The sequence below is a fragment of the Rhamphochromis sp. 'chilingali' genome, assembly GCF_963969265.1.
Source record: "Rhamphochromis sp. 'chilingali' genome assembly, chromosome: 4".
NCBI lineage: Eukaryota > Metazoa > Chordata > Actinopteri > Cichliformes > Cichlidae > Rhamphochromis > Rhamphochromis sp. 'chilingali'.
This window is the reverse complement of record NC_137948.1, coordinates 10,078,101-10,093,422: the sequence shown is the minus strand read 5'-3', so window position 1 is coordinate 10,093,422 and position 15,322 is coordinate 10,078,101. Positions and strand designations below refer to the sequence as shown.

General features: G+C 40.8%; 1 protein-coding gene across 1 annotated transcript; it reads right to left on the bottom strand.

The window, feature by feature from the left end:
• Positions 1 to 5,692: 5,692 nt before the first annotated feature.
• pycr1b (pyrroline-5-carboxylate reductase 1b) lies at positions 5,693 to 14,273 on the bottom strand. The gene is made up of 9 exons (XM_080880003.1): positions 14,116 to 14,273; positions 13,502 to 13,585; positions 13,313 to 13,383; positions 13,020 to 13,199; positions 12,537 to 12,644; positions 12,297 to 12,410; positions 8,882 to 8,974; positions 7,049 to 7,212; positions 5,693 to 6,826 (listed from the first exon to the last, which is right to left on the bottom strand). Exons 2-9 carry the CDS (start codon positions 13,566 to 13,568, stop codon positions 6,649 to 6,651), a joined length of 975 nt encoding a protein of 324 aa, XP_080736129.1. The 5' UTR covers positions 13,569 to 13,585; positions 14,116 to 14,273; the 3' UTR covers positions 5,693 to 6,648.
• Between the last annotated feature and the right edge of the window lie 1,049 nt (positions 14,274 to 15,322).

Below are 15,322 nucleotides of genomic sequence, written 5' to 3'. Positions count from 1 at the left end.
TTTTTTTAATGGTTTGCTGCCATGTCACCTTTAAAAGGCCACGACATGCAAAGCCATGAAACTGGAAAAACAAAACTTTTGTAATATAAACATTATTTCTTATTGAGTGTAACTTATACTCAATGAGGATTTATTTTTTGACAATTCAAGATTTCATTAATGCTTACTTTAGTGCAATCTTGGACACGCTGGCTCACCTTTTCCATCAACCAAGTCATAATAAATTGCACTGTTTAAAATATTAGCCTCTCTCACATGAGATTTTGTCTCTTTTCTGCTCCGCAGAAGAGCACCTGTCTGGCCAGTAGTCAGAGTCATGCAACACTTCCTTCCCTGTTTTGTAACACATAAAACAGCCATGAGCTACCAATCCTCGCTTACAGTACAAACAAAATTAAGGGCTGATGTACATTAGTATATCAATATCCATTAGCATTTCTGAGGAATTAACGACTTCACATGCAAGACAAGGAAGCACTCTGCCAATATTAGCAGCCTATTTCCAGATAATGCCACTCAGTTTATAGGGGATAGCTGGTATTACATATTCATTGACCGATTATTTCCACTTGGCCGTGCACAGGCCTTTGAGGAGTAAATCTTTACCAGGCTGCTGAAAGTGAACATAATAATGGGGGGTGGGGGGTGAGTTGTTATGAAAATGACTAATGTATACATGAGGTCAGTGTAGAATTTGATTTAAGAGCTACCCATGCCAAGACTGCTGACGAAAATGTGAGCCCTTGTATAGGATATCAAGGAAAAACACAGTGTTAATGCTCATTATATGTCGAAGCAGCCCCACTCTTAGTAAAAAATATTAAAATTATGCTAATCCAAATCCAGCATTATTATATGTATATTTTGTGTGAAATAAGCTAGTCTGCATAATGAAAATTCATTATTTTTTAATTTAATTAAAAGCTTTACCTACTTGCTCCTCCACTGGTTTTGGAGCCACACAAAAACGGAACACCTGAACCACAAAGCTAGTGGTGGAAAGTAACTGATTATACTAACTCATGCATTTAACCATGAATAAGTAGTTGTAAGAAGAAACCTACCTCTAACTGCTAACCCTATGCTTTCACAATATGTGATTTTGAAATGTATTATTGAGAATGAGAGTCTTGACAGTGGGAGCACAAAAAACCTCCAACAGTTCAAAAAACACGCATGTTAGGTTAATTGACCGTAGGTGTGAATATGAGTGCGCATGGTTGTCTGTCTCTCTGTGCCAGCCCTGCAGCAGACTGACGAACTGTCCAGGGTGTACCCTGCCTCCTGCCCCGTGATCACTGGGGTACGCTCCAGAACCTCCAACAACCCTGAATTTTATAAGCAGAAGAAAATGGATTGGAGTGGGCTTTTTTTCAGCTTCTGAAGAGAGGAAAGATGAAAAAAACAACAACCCTGCAAGCCACAGGGTGAGAGTAAAATTGGAAGTAATTTTGATTATTTTCATTTTTATCTGTTTTTACCCTTCTTGTTCTATATGAAAGCTATTAATGAGAACAACACACATGAAAAACAAATAAGTGTACTTCTATATAATACTGCTAAAACCGTAGAGAGGGTGCTAAAAAGCTGGTTGATCAATGCTTTTGGTACATCATGTACACACCTGTGCACCTGTCTGATTCCTTGATAAGTATCAGGTAAATAAAGGTCAGCGTTTCCAGGAATCCTTTCGCTCTGTACTTTGCAAGTTGGCAATAGAGGGAAGCCCATACTGCAGATTCACTGGCTGTGTGATAACCGCCAGTGTTTCCTCTTTCTGGGGCCGTTTCACCATACAGCTGCACAAAGCTGATACTGTATCAGCTCTCAGATCACACACAAACACACACACTTGCACACACAGATTGCTGACACCACACTTGAGTGCACAGAAAGCAAAAACAGAGGAACTTGAAAAACAAACACCTATTTACTCGCTTGTCTGTGTGAGTTTATCATTTTGGAGAGGATTAAATGAATGTTTGTTCCATCTATCCACTCCTCTTGGTTTCTGGCACTCCTCCTGGCCTTGACACAATATGCAAACAACCGTGTTACTGCAAAGGTCAGTGATTACACTGATTGAATGGGGATGACAGGTAGCATCTGGCCTACCTGTGGACAGAAATCCCATGCTGAGCGAGAGCGCACACACGCATACACACACACTATGCACAAACTTTCCACTCAGGATTAACTACTACTGAACTGCCATCTTAGACCCTCAGCCAGTGTCAAGATGATTGACACAGAGCACATCCTCTTCACCTTGGGTGGAAGAGAGCCGCCGAAAGCCGCCCGACCAACGAAAGGTAACAGAAGTCTAATAATGAGAAGCAAATGGAAGTCTCTTCAGGAATGGCTAATCTTAACGGACAGCGGCGGGAGCAAGCGGAGAATAACCTTACGGAATAAAAGAGGGATTACCAAGACACTTCAGCGGCAGAGAAAAACCATTGCACGCACAAATAAACAGCCAGAGTCCGCTAAGAGCATGAGGGACGCAATTTAATCAAGGGACACTGGTGTGTGTATTAGTTTAAGGAAAATAAACTAATCCTACAACAGCTATAAATTGTTCAATTATAATGAGGACATGGCTCTTCACAAACCATCACCCTTCTTCCATCATTTTGCTTCGCCATTATGCACCTGTGTATTGGCTGAATACACCCACAGGCCTATCTCATTCCAACACAAAGTGCCATTTGTTAATCCAAAATGTAGCAGCCTGGAGCGCAGTGATGGGCCCAAAAATCGGAAAAGTACTTTACAGACCTGAAGTCTGCAGTAGCTACTGTCTCTTAATTTCCCCAAATGCACCTGAACTTCTGCCCTTTTCTATCAGCTAATTCAAAACTCGATATTTAGGGCCAGATTTACTAAGCAGGGCAAATTAGCACATGCAAGAACATTTTTCTAGGGGTTTCCAGCCTGAAACCATTACTTACATTTGGGTGGCAAAGAAAATAATGTCCTGTTCATTTTTTTTTCTTTGTGGAAAATCTCTGTAAGCCAAAGAGTTAATTTATTTTGGTCACTCACTGTTATATTTATGCATGCTTGACTCATGTCACAGTGGACCTTACAGACTGTGACAAGGAATGGGAGACGAGACTTAAAAACATGGGAATTCATTTACTTAAAAACTTATTAGACTTATAAGAACTTGCATTTATGAGCAAGACAGTGATGCAAAGAATGTATGGATGAGTAGCAGTGTCTGCAAAAAACAGAAGAAAGAAACTAAAAAGCAGCCGGTGGTAAGAGTCTGCAGGAAGGAGTAATCTTTTAAAACAGAGCTCACTGGGCCAGTGTAGAACTTATGAGGCTTTTTACCCTCCAGTTAGCTCCTGCAGGACAAAACACAACACAAAACTGAGGCATCTAATACCCACATGGCCCCGATGTGAATTTCACCAGTTCATCTTGACCATGTCTACATAACTAAATACATTGAGATGCTGCCATGTGATTGGCTGATTGGATATTTGTGTTAACAAGAAGGTGAACAGCTGAATAACCTGATAAAATAACTGATGAGTGTAGAATTTATTTATTGGTTAAAATTGTCTGTATGGGAGCATCATCCATCAAAAACAAATATTTTGTAAAGAAATTCTGCTTGAAAAATAGTCACTGGACGTAACTCCAGTTCTATGAGTATTAACTGGGCTTCATTTTTGGTTGTATGGGGGGGGGGGGGGGAATCACTAGAAAAAGCACAAATGGGAGTTTGAGGTTATTTGGGAGGATCGTCTAAGGCTACGTTCACACTGCAGGCGAAAGCGCATCAAATCCGATTTTTTTGACCCTATGCGACCCATATCCGATCATGCTATGACAGTGTGAACGGCGCAAATCCGATATTTTCAAATCCGATCTGGGTCACTTTCGTATGTGGTACTGAATCCGATACATATCCGATGTTTTAGAAAGCGACTGCTGTTTGAACGGTCAAGTCGCATTAAATCCGCCTTTTACGTCACCGACACAAGACTGAAGCCAATTATCAGCGCCCGAGAAGACATCGCGAACGCTTCCTAGCCATCCAGTGTAGATGTCAGTGAAAATGTTGGGAAGACAACGTAAACATTTTATTTGTACTGTATAATCTGCAGATTCTGACAGAAATCTGCAGCTATCCTTTGAAGCACCGCTCCTCTCTTAAACAGCAATAAGGATAATTATTAGGTTATTTACATTATTATGTAAATAACAAAATAACTTAAAGCAAAAATTGGGAAACGTAAAGTCCGAAGTCTTTATATTAACGGCCATCAGTCAAACTGTTTGTTCTTGGTCTAAACAGAGCGCGTTGTGTGTGACATCTTCTTTTGCGCATGCGGGCCGCTTTGAGCGTTCACACTAGAGCGCGTTTGCTGTCGCATTTTATTTGTAGTGTGAACGAGGAGACAAAAAAATCGGATTTGATCAAAAAATCGGAATTGAGCATTAAGACCTGCAGTGTGAACGTAGCCTAAGAGTGATCCAATTTCTGAACACAGGTCAATTCATTTAACTAATAACCAACCCGGTTACTAACAGCAGTGTAAATTAGAACTTCACAAAATACACACACAGGCAGAAAAAATGAGTAATACACTAATAACGCGCACGAAAAGTGAATTCAGTTTAGGGCTTGCGCCACTCTCTGAATACAGGGAAATCTGACAAGTGATGCAGATTTTTGGGTGATAAACTGTTACAGAATATCTCATGACCTCCTAGAGCTAACCGCTTTCTGGTTAGACGCTTCGCTGGGAACCACTGAACTGATCAATCTAACAAGCTCCACATCAATAAACACTAAACATTTACACATTCATAAATCAGTAATAGTCTTTTAGAATGTTGAGATTCATTAAAAAAAATATTTCGAAAATAATAATTTATTCAACATTTTTGAATAAACTCATGTCTAAGTTTATAGCTTTGTGTATATCTGGTACATTTAATCCTTAAACTATTTCTCACTGAGAATTTATTTTTCTATTTTGGCAGTTTTGGTCCTCCGTAGATTTAAGTGGTACTTTTAGTAGCCTACCATCACCTGCTCCACCCCACTCATGTCTCTGATCTCGTCGAGGACTAAGGACACACGAGGACTGAATCTGGAGAGAAAAACCACGTCCCCACCCCTTGGTCATAAGTCTTGCTAACAGAAGGTGTCTAAAATTGGAGTGCGTTTCCTCTTCAAACAACCAATCACAATGCATCTCGAGGCCAGCAAGGAAACACCGGTCTACCTCTCATTATTTAAAGCACACACAAGGTCTAAATTTACCACAGAGATCTGATTGGGAAAGAATTCAGAAGGCGGTGACCTACGAGAGGACATGATACGCGACACGGGGAGAGTTTAGAATGGAGATTGTATAAAACATGTAATTGTAGCACTACAGCTAATGCTCTTTTCCAATAAGGGAGGTGGTTTAGTTATATTTGATGCTATATTAAGGTTGATTTTTAAGCCTCTATTAACAGGCAGCAGCGTGAAGACGGTAATTTGATCTTTACAGGCGCGCTTAAATGGGTCACATTGATCAGAGGACGCCATCTGGAGGCCAGGGTGCACATTAATTACCAGCTAATGGACATAAGCGTAAACTATAAAAATGAAACATGCATAATGGCGTTCGGGAAACAGGGAAGGGAAAAAAAGAGAAAAGAAAAGAGGATGAACAAAGAAAACAGATTCTGTTTCTTTAATATCAACTTTTTGACTTGCATACCAATTCAGTGGCTGATGCACCAGGTAAAATAGACATTATATGTAACATTATGGGGGTAAAAATTCAGAGAGCAATACAGAAGTAAACAGGACCGTCATATAATCCATATGATCTGTGATGCACTGTGTAGATGATTTAAGCTTTCTTGTTGCCCGTCCATATAGGAATATCACATTGTTCTCCATAAAAAAAAAAGAAAAATACATTAATTAGTGCCTTTGGGTTTTATAAAGCACAGCAATGCTGAAGTCAGAGGTATAACAGTTTGAAATGATCTTTGAACGTCCTTAAGTGTTTATATGTGACAGACAACAAAGAAAAAAGTTAACATTTTTGTTCCATCTGCATTCAGTCTTCATAACACTGTCAGACAAAGAGAAATGATAATTATTTGGTACATGATGATTTACATGGTTTCATTTCTTTTTTAAAGACACACATTTAAGACGTACATTAACAGCTTGATGTTGCAACCATCTGCTGCCTGGCGTGCACCAGGACCTCATGATGGCCCACTGGGTCATTACCGTTTAACAGCCCCAGAGACCGTAGAGCTAAAGCACAGACAGACAGATTGTTAATGCACTTTCGCTCTTCAGTGAGTGTATGCATACAGCAATCCCACATCACAACATAAGGCGATAACTGTGAGCAGCGTGCACAAGCACATCTGTGCTTGTGTGTAATGTGGCGATGTCATCAAGAGGTCCGCTGTCCGCACGTCAATCAAGTATCAATAAATAATTTTGCAAAGTCATTTGGATTCGATTTCGGAGCAGTCCTGAGTCTGTCTTTGAAATTCTATGGCTGAATAGATGTACAGCATGAAGGTCCACATGTGCACGTGCCGGCACACTTAAACTTGTAACATGTTTGTGTGTCTTTGTGTGTGTGTGTCTGCCACTCTGTGTACTCAGTTCTTCTTCTTGAGCCCAGAGCCGCGATTATTGAATAAGCTCAGCCCTGATTTGCTGTTCCCATTAGCCACTCCACCGACTGTGACTCCAGGCTGCTGCAGCACTTTGTCCAATGTGGTTTTCTTAATCGCTGCTGGAGAGATGCGCTCCTGGTCTGCCAGGTACTGCAGCTCCCTGCGAGGACAAGAGAAATACTAATGTCACGAGTACACTAAAAATGAAAGGTTTTCTGTGTGTGCCATGATAACTATAACTAAAGGATAAAGACAGACACACAATTTAAAATGTCACAAAACTGAGTCAGGACTAAACGTGGAGTGAATGGGAAAATGGGTCAATTGAGAAATATACAGTTGCAATTTTTACATTTTTTTAACGACTTTCTGATTTTCTCACCGTGTCCTGATGCAAGAAGCCTCCACTGCATTGATAAGGAGGCTACGGAAGCCACCGCTCTCCAGAAAGTGCAGGGCGTGGATGGTGGCGCCCCCTGGTGAGCACACATTGTCCTTCAGCTGGCCGGGGTGTTGCTCCGACTCAAGCAGCATCTTTGCTGCTCCCTGAAAGTGAACATGAGAAATATGTAAAAATAAAGGAGGTATTGCAGAAACAGTGCAGGTGTTGGCATCCATTTCTATAGAGCATGGACAAGAGAATAAAGTCTGAGGCGTAGCTCAAATAATAAAGTTGCTCTGTATGCCACTAGGGGTTGTGAAGCTTTAACCTCCTGCTTCTCAGCGTCTTCTCTCACTTATTGTTTGCAAATTCTGCTGATCTGTTTTATCCTGTGTCACTTCTGTTGTAAATGGAGCACGTATGCAATGCAGAATCAGATTTGATGGCCCCAGCCAAATAGGTTTCCGGCACCATGCTGGTGTACAGCGAATATTTGAATGACACCTTGGATGATTGGTTGGTTACCATTTCTCTTAATTTACTGAGTAAGAAACAAATTAACACCACTTAAAAAAAAAAAAAAAAAAGAAAAAAGGAAAAAAAAAGAGCAATATCCATTACCCATCAATCCAAGAACTGTCTCTAATTCTTCAGCTCAACACAAACTCTGTGTCGTTTTAACTCTCGTGGTTGAGTGAGCGAACCGTACGCTGAAATGCTGCAGGGGCTCGGGATTTGATTCTTCCCTGCATGTCATTCCTCCCGGCTCTGTCCCTACTTTCTGTACAATAACGGCTACAAAAACAAACAAACAAAAAAAAACAAAAACAAAAAAACAACAACAACTCACCCCCCAAAAATACATAACTTGGAATACAATCGGCTTGGTGCTGCATACGTCAACAGCAGTCCTTGTTCTGCTGTGCAGCCTTACAAAGCTCAGGGTAACAGCACAAGAACCAAGCTCTGGTTAGGAGCTCAAATGAGCTCATTGCCAGCTGCAATATAAAACAAAGGAGATGGAGCCCATCCAAACATGGGGTGAAGAAGCAGCTACATGATATCGACACAATAGCCCCCCGCCAGCGAGTCAGCGGTGAAAAGATCCCCCCCCACCAAAAAACCCCAAAACAAAACCATGAGATTGGATGGGTTAGCCCATTCAATAAAAGACTAAGGAGTTATCCTCGAGTAAATCAACTGTGGATGCTATTGTTCAACTAAAGGGCTAAAAAAGATACATTTTTATTTTATTTTATTTTTTTAAAAAAAGGCCAAATGAGTCCCCAGATGTATCTGTGCAGCCCATTCAAGTAATGTGTAGAAAACAATTCATAATAACATCTAACTTGTAAGCGCACACACACACGAAGCCTGAAGCAACTGCCATGATAACAAAAACTGAAATGAGTAATTTCCAGTAATGTCTCTGATAAACTGCCAAAGCCTAATCACATCCCAACAGCGCCGTATAAACAGAATCAAACTACATTTAAGTTTAATGTTAAAAAGAGCAATTTAAAATTTGTGCAGACCCTGCAGAAAAAGAGCTGCAGGATCAAAATTTATCCTTTTCTTCTTCTTTTCCTCCTCTTTTGGCAAGCCCGAGTGCCCCGCAGGTGTTTATTTTTCTTGGGTTTCATTATTTTTTCGTTGAACAAAAGTCAGCAGTTATCAGACGGCAAAATTGCTGGATGCACTTAAAACAGCAACTCAAGCTTAATAATTTTGTTGCCTCCAAACATGCAGCGTAGCAGATCAAGGAAACTTAATATTTAGAATAAGTGCAACAGAAGAGACCTGAATGTGACACACAGATTTAGCACTACTGACCAACAGGGCCTGAGCTCCAAGTCTGACAGCGAGCCTCCTCGGCAGTCCCATCTTCACTCCTCCGTCTGCGAGAGCATCCAGGGCTGTGAACGCCTGTATAAACACAACATTTTCTATTATTTTAAGCAACAAGAAAGTCATCAACATGTCTTTAAAGCATCTAAACCCATCACAAAAATTCAACATCACCTGGCCCGTTTCAGACCAGAGCCATTCCTCCCTTGGCTTATTTTGAGAGCCACCCCACATTTCAACAGATTTGAGAAATACAATGTTACATTACGGTACGCAGAAAAAGTTGAGGACGGAATAAAATCCTGGTGGACACAGTCTGCAAGCTTCATCTGCAAATCATCCAGTGCCATGGGAAAATCTTTTTGGGAGGCAGAAATGTATCCAACTAGGTCTAAACTGGCCAGCAGCACCACAACAATAGAAGACATGAGGCAATAGTTGCACTGCACAATGTTATTTTTTCCTCACAGTTCAATTCAGTTTTATTCCTGCAGCATCCGTTCATAACAGTGATCTCAAGGTGCATTATAATATAAGGTAAGAAGATCGACTGTGAGTTGTACTTGGCGACAGTAGGGAGGAAGAACTCCCTTTTAACAGCAGAATGAATAACAGGGAGACACAACCATCTGCCTTGACTTCTTGGATCGTGAAGGAAACAATGACGGACAACAAACTACAAGTGAGGGTAGAGATCAATTTAAGCTACTGATTAGTTTTCTTATGCTTCTCCTTTATTCTTTACATTCCACTAAATATGTCTAGTGTGAGGCAGGAAAGTAAATGCTCTCCCAGAACTAGTTTTTACAATATGCTGTTGAACAGCCAGCACAGAAAAAAGAAAATAATCCTCAGAGCCCGTCCATCCATTCGCTTCCGCTTATCCTTTTCAGGGTCATGGGGGTCGCTGGAGCCTATCCCAGCTGTCACAGGGCGAGAGGCAGGGTACACCCTGGACAGGTCGCCAGTCTGTCGCAGGGCTAACTCACATAGACAGACAACCATTCGCACTCACATTCACTCCCGCATTCATACCTATGGGCAATTTGGATTAATCAATCAACCTGTATGTCTTTGGACGGTGCTGCACCGTCCTCAGAGCCCTTCAAATGTATTTAGAAATACCTGCCCAAAGCCAGAGTCCCACTACAAGCAAGTCGTGCCAAAGGCATGCCTTTTTAAACGCCCCTAGTGACTCATTTTGGAAGTAACTTTAAAGCTTTTATGTTCTGTTTATCACTGGAATTAAACTGCTTGTAAAGAATCAACACTCAAATCTAATACAAAACATCTACAAAAGTTTTTAAACACCTCTTTCCCCATGAACATTTTACTTCTAACACCAACACCATCGTTCAAGAAGAAAAAGAAAATCTGAAAAGATATCAAGTCAGGATTTTTCAAGTCCGCTTTCTTACAAGATCTCTGCTAAAGCTCAGATTCTATGCAGACATCAGCCAAAGACACATTTACTCTTGATTTCCTCCACCAGTGCTTACATCGGCCTGCTACACACGAAATTTGATGTGACATTTTCGAAAGCAAAGAGGACTGAAATTTGGAAACACACTCGTGGCACTACAGGTAATTACCAAGGACAGGATATGACAAAACTGCCCAAAAATACCACAACAGCACAAACACGAAAGGTCCTTTATATGGACAGGATATATACATACACACCTGCCAATGTTTTTTCCTTTATCTAGACCTCAAGCTTGAGACCATGTGCACAATATTACCAGTCACTGAAAAACAGTGAACACGCAAAGGTTTCTAAACAGTCAGTGCAGTCGTGACTAGCAGGTACGAAGCCAAAACAATGTGTTCTTGAATCAACCTAATCAGAAAAAGACACATTTTCTGCTTACATCTATGAAGAAGTGCTTACTTTTCTCAACATCCTGTCATGAATCGAACGCTTCACATCATTATTTTTGACATCTTATAGACTAAATAATTTATCAAAGGCTAATGATTAGTTTCAGACCAGGCTGTGAAGCCTGACAGCTGAAGATAAACAGAAGTAATAGCAACCAGTCTTCGAAAAATACAGCGTATCAGATCATTCCTGCATCAATCCACATAAATCCCAGTAGCTCTGAGTGCAAAATGGAGAGGGTGGTTTGATAAAAATATAAATCAATTCCTCGTAAGACACACTGTAAGACGAAGGATGCTGCAAAATTTTAAAGGGGATCTATTACCCATCTATCAATTTTCTTCTCCTTCTCCAGTTCAGGGTTGCAGAGGAGCTGGAGTGGAGCTCGAGCAAATAAAACAATAACACACTTTTTAAAAAGGTGTTATGTTTACAGTGATGTTGCTCTGTATCATAAATACCAGTGCTGAGGGTGCGAGTACTCGCTGTAGTATAGTACAAAATCTCGACATCATTGGTGGTATAAAAAAGGGGAGGAAGTCAGACCTGGAACCAAATACATTTTTTCTCTTTTCAAAGTTGTTTTTGGTTCCAGGAAGTCTCATCTTTTCAAAGTGTTGCAACATCTCCCTCTGTATAATGTGTAAATCTCTAAGCATCTGTACTGATAAATAACTGAAATTGCGATAAAAACTGACATGATCGTACACTTGTGTCTTCAGTCTGGCACAGCGGCCGATGCTGTCTGGTTGGTTTTATACTGATTATATACAGATTACAAAAGTTCAGCCCAGAAGCTAAGAGGTTTTTTTTTTTAGACTGTACAGAGGGCCTGATAAACAAACTTTGTATTTCCATCATGCATAACTATTACTACTTGGAGTCCCATAAGAAAGAAATAGAGATCTGGAAATGAGAATACCAGATTTTGTTTAACTAAGAGGGATCTAAAACGGCTCCTTTCAGACAGTGGGTGAACTGAGGATTTAGATAAAAGCACAGTTTAAAGGGAATAACTGATTAATAATTAACCGAACCCCTTTACCTGGCTCAAGCTTGTCCTTAGGGGGGCTCACACCCGACATATGCATCACATGTCCACATATAGTCAAGATGTCACTGTTACCTGAAATCTACTGGCTGTCTGGAGATAATGTATTTAACCTTGAGCAAATAAAACAAGAATAACTTTTTTTTTTTTTTTAAAGGTTACGTTTATCAGATTGCTGTTGATTTTCTATTTGGGAAAGACTAAAACTTCTTTGGAGGCATAGAAACATTTTTACGCACAAAAACCTATTCTAGCAGAGTCATAATGGGCTAGAATAGAAAATGAGTATAACAGGTCCTCTTTAATGAATGAATTCTGCACCAGGCTCCAATGTAGTCTATTTTAGGATGAAGGATTACTCAGATTATTTCATCTGTGCCAGGCCTCACTGTAATAGCCAAAACCTGGATCCATCAGACTTTACAGTCATCCTTCCGGGAAACAAAACCACCCCCGAAGTGACTTACGTAGGCAGGTCCGCTGCCACTCAGACCGGTGACAGCATCAATGAGGTCCTCCTCCACTTCCGTGCAGAAGCCTACGCTGGCCATCAGCTGCTCCAGTAATTTCCCATCCTCCACCTTGATAAAAATGCCACAGTGACAAAATGTATGTTAATGGGGTTAAAATAAAGCTGAAATCCCACTACCTGATCATACATCTTATCTTTTCTGACAATAAACACGAGGCGATTCATCCCTCTTTACCTCTGCATGTGTCCCAGTGGCATACACTGTTGCTCCCTCTTTCACCACCACTGGAGTGTTTGTCATACACCTCATGACTTTAGGAGCTGAGCGGTACTGAAGCAGCTTCTGTAAAATTAATAGGAAATGTAGGCGATGTCAGTAAATGAGACGTGTTTGAAATCACACCAGAGCAGCTTAATTTAACTTAGTGATATGCAAGAAACAAGTCAGGAGATGTAAAACACATTTGGAGCATTTAAGTGTGTACATTTCCTCCTTTCAAAGTACAACAAAGACCTACTTTATCAAACCTAACTCAAAACATGGTCTCTCTATTAAATTTACTCCCAGGAAAATTACAAACATGCAATCATCCACATAGAGAACATGCTGTAAATACCGATTTTAATGCAACATTATTCATATTTTAGTTTATATCTATTTATTAGTGCTGGTACAGCCCCTTTAAATGAAAAACTGAACTAAGAGACCAATGCTCACCTTTTCTATGGAGCTTATGGTAACACCTGCAGCACAAGACACTATGAGATGACGGTCCTCAATGTCTGGCCCAATCTCATCCAGAACGAAGGGGATAATGTGGGGCTTTACAGCCAAAAAGAGCACATCACTCTTGTTGACGGTCTCTTTGTTACTTGTTGTCAGGTTCACTCCCATTTTCTACAGGAAAAGAGCAAAAAAGACAGGGGTACTTGTCATGAAAACTGCAGATGTTAAGACGTGAAGAGGCGGGGAAGGACGGATATCACAATAACTATGTGGAAACTTCTCACCCTCAGCCCCAATACCGTGGGCAGGTCTGTGTCTGGGGAGCTCGCTGTAATCCTGTGGGTGGCGATCACACCTGGTGACAGGTGGAAGCAGAGAAATAAATAACAGCTGTAAAATAAGTCCTTACTGAGGCCCAGAGTCACAAGAAAGATGGACAAAGTGGAGAAAAAGAGCTAAAAGACTCATATCACCTGCAGCAGTGAAGCCCTTCACCAGTGCATGAGCCAGCTGGCCCGCTCCAATGAATCCAACACTCATGATGTGGCACTTCTGTCCTACAGTGGAGGAGGGGGGAGAGTCATCTCAGTCCACCAGACTTTTCACATTTTACGCCTGACTAGCAGAGAGAAAACGTCCTGGAGCTGGCCCGGACAACAAATGATGGCCAAAGACTCATCTGACACTCTTCCAGCACCCATGGCTGACTCCAGCAGGATATGAGTGCAGTTACTGATTTACAGTGAGCTTTACATCTAAATAAAACCTATCTAAATGCCGTATATCATACAAATACTCTCAGCCTTTATTTGAATGTGCACGGAGCTAAAGGCACTGAGTTTGTGTCTGCAGTGTACAAATCCACGTAAACCACGATTTCACATGTTTTCAGTGTTAAATACTGACTTACACAACCAATTAGCAACTATTAGGGGGCGTTAATCTATGAAGCGTTATCCTTATTGAAATGATAAAGCCATTAGCTAGCCGTTGAGCTCCCTTCCCAGCTAACTTTTTTTTTTAGCTAGATTTACACCCATAAATGACTGAGAAACATGGCGGATACATATTAAACATGCTAAGATACCTTATCCAGACGCTCCAACTGATGTTTCTGCGTTGATGGATATAAAGTGTCGATGTGACCGCCTTTTCCCGGTGTCAAAAAAACACACAAAAAACACCAGTTTTTTTGTGTCAACGTGGCTTCCTTTTTCTCAGCCCACATGTGAGCTCAGAGCAGCAGCAGACATCAAAGAGGACCAATCACGACAGACATACTCGGAGTCTCTGACCAATGGAGATGCTTGATTATGAAATATGGGCGTGGTGGAGTTGCATCAGCTTCATCCCGGGAAAAATACAGGTCACCCACCCTGTGCGTTTCAAAGTAGGTCATGTTCATATAGTGAGACCGGAACTTCCAGCACATATTAAGACAATAATATGTGACCATGAACCGAGTGCTAATCTAATAGAGTATTTAGTCGAGTGTATTAAGTAACAATAACAGTTAAAACACAGAAAATGTCTGTTTTTTCACTATGTAGTTTAAATTTATATATATATATTTAAATATATATATATATATATATATATATATATATATATATATATATATATATATATATATAGGGGTGCAACGATATTCGTATCGATATTGAACCGTTCATACAGTGCTTTCGGTTCGGTATGCATATGTATCGAACAATACAAAATTTGTAATTTATTTTATCAACTTTCCTTCTGACGATGCTGTCTGTGTTAAGCGCTCAGTGAATCTGCGTTCGACTACTCCGCCTAGGGTCGACAGTGCAGCCTAGGCGGAGTAGTCGAACGCAGATTCACTGAGCGCTCAACACAGACAGCATCGTCAGAAGGAAGAGCGCAGGGCAAGCTAGCGAGACAGAAGTTAAGCTCTCCTTGTAACATGGACCTTCCCCACCCTCATTCAGATCTGGTGTTTGGAATTATTTTGGTTTTCATGTGACGTATGACCCTGAAGGTAAGCGAGTCATGGACTAAAGTAAAACAGTATGTTGGATGTGCCATGCAATGCTCAATTACATGGGTGGGAACTAGTGTGTTAGCGCAGTTAGCTTGTTAACGTGTTGGCCGTCTAGCCCCATGCACGGGGCGATCGGCAGTAGCTCGTTAACGGAGATTTGCCGTGTTGTGGCGTTAAGGTCATTTCAACGAGATTAACCTGAAAGCACTAGTGGGAACACAACGAATATGACTGCACATTTACGCCGACATCATCCTAGTGCAAAGACAAGTGGAAGCAGAAAAAA

Coding starts and splice junctions, on each gene's coding strand:
- pycr1b (XM_080880003.1), bottom strand. CDS start 13,568: ATGAGTGTTGGATTCATTGGAGCGGGCCAGCTGGCTCATGCACTGGTG. Junction 8,975..12,296: donor GTGGCAGCGGACCTGCCTAC/GTAAGTCACTTC, acceptor GTGTTTATACAG/GCGTTCACAGCCCTGGATGC. Junction 7,213..8,881: donor TTGGAGCTCAGGCCCTGTTG/GTCAGTAGTGCT, acceptor GTTCACTTTCAG/GGAGCAGCAAAGATGCTGCT.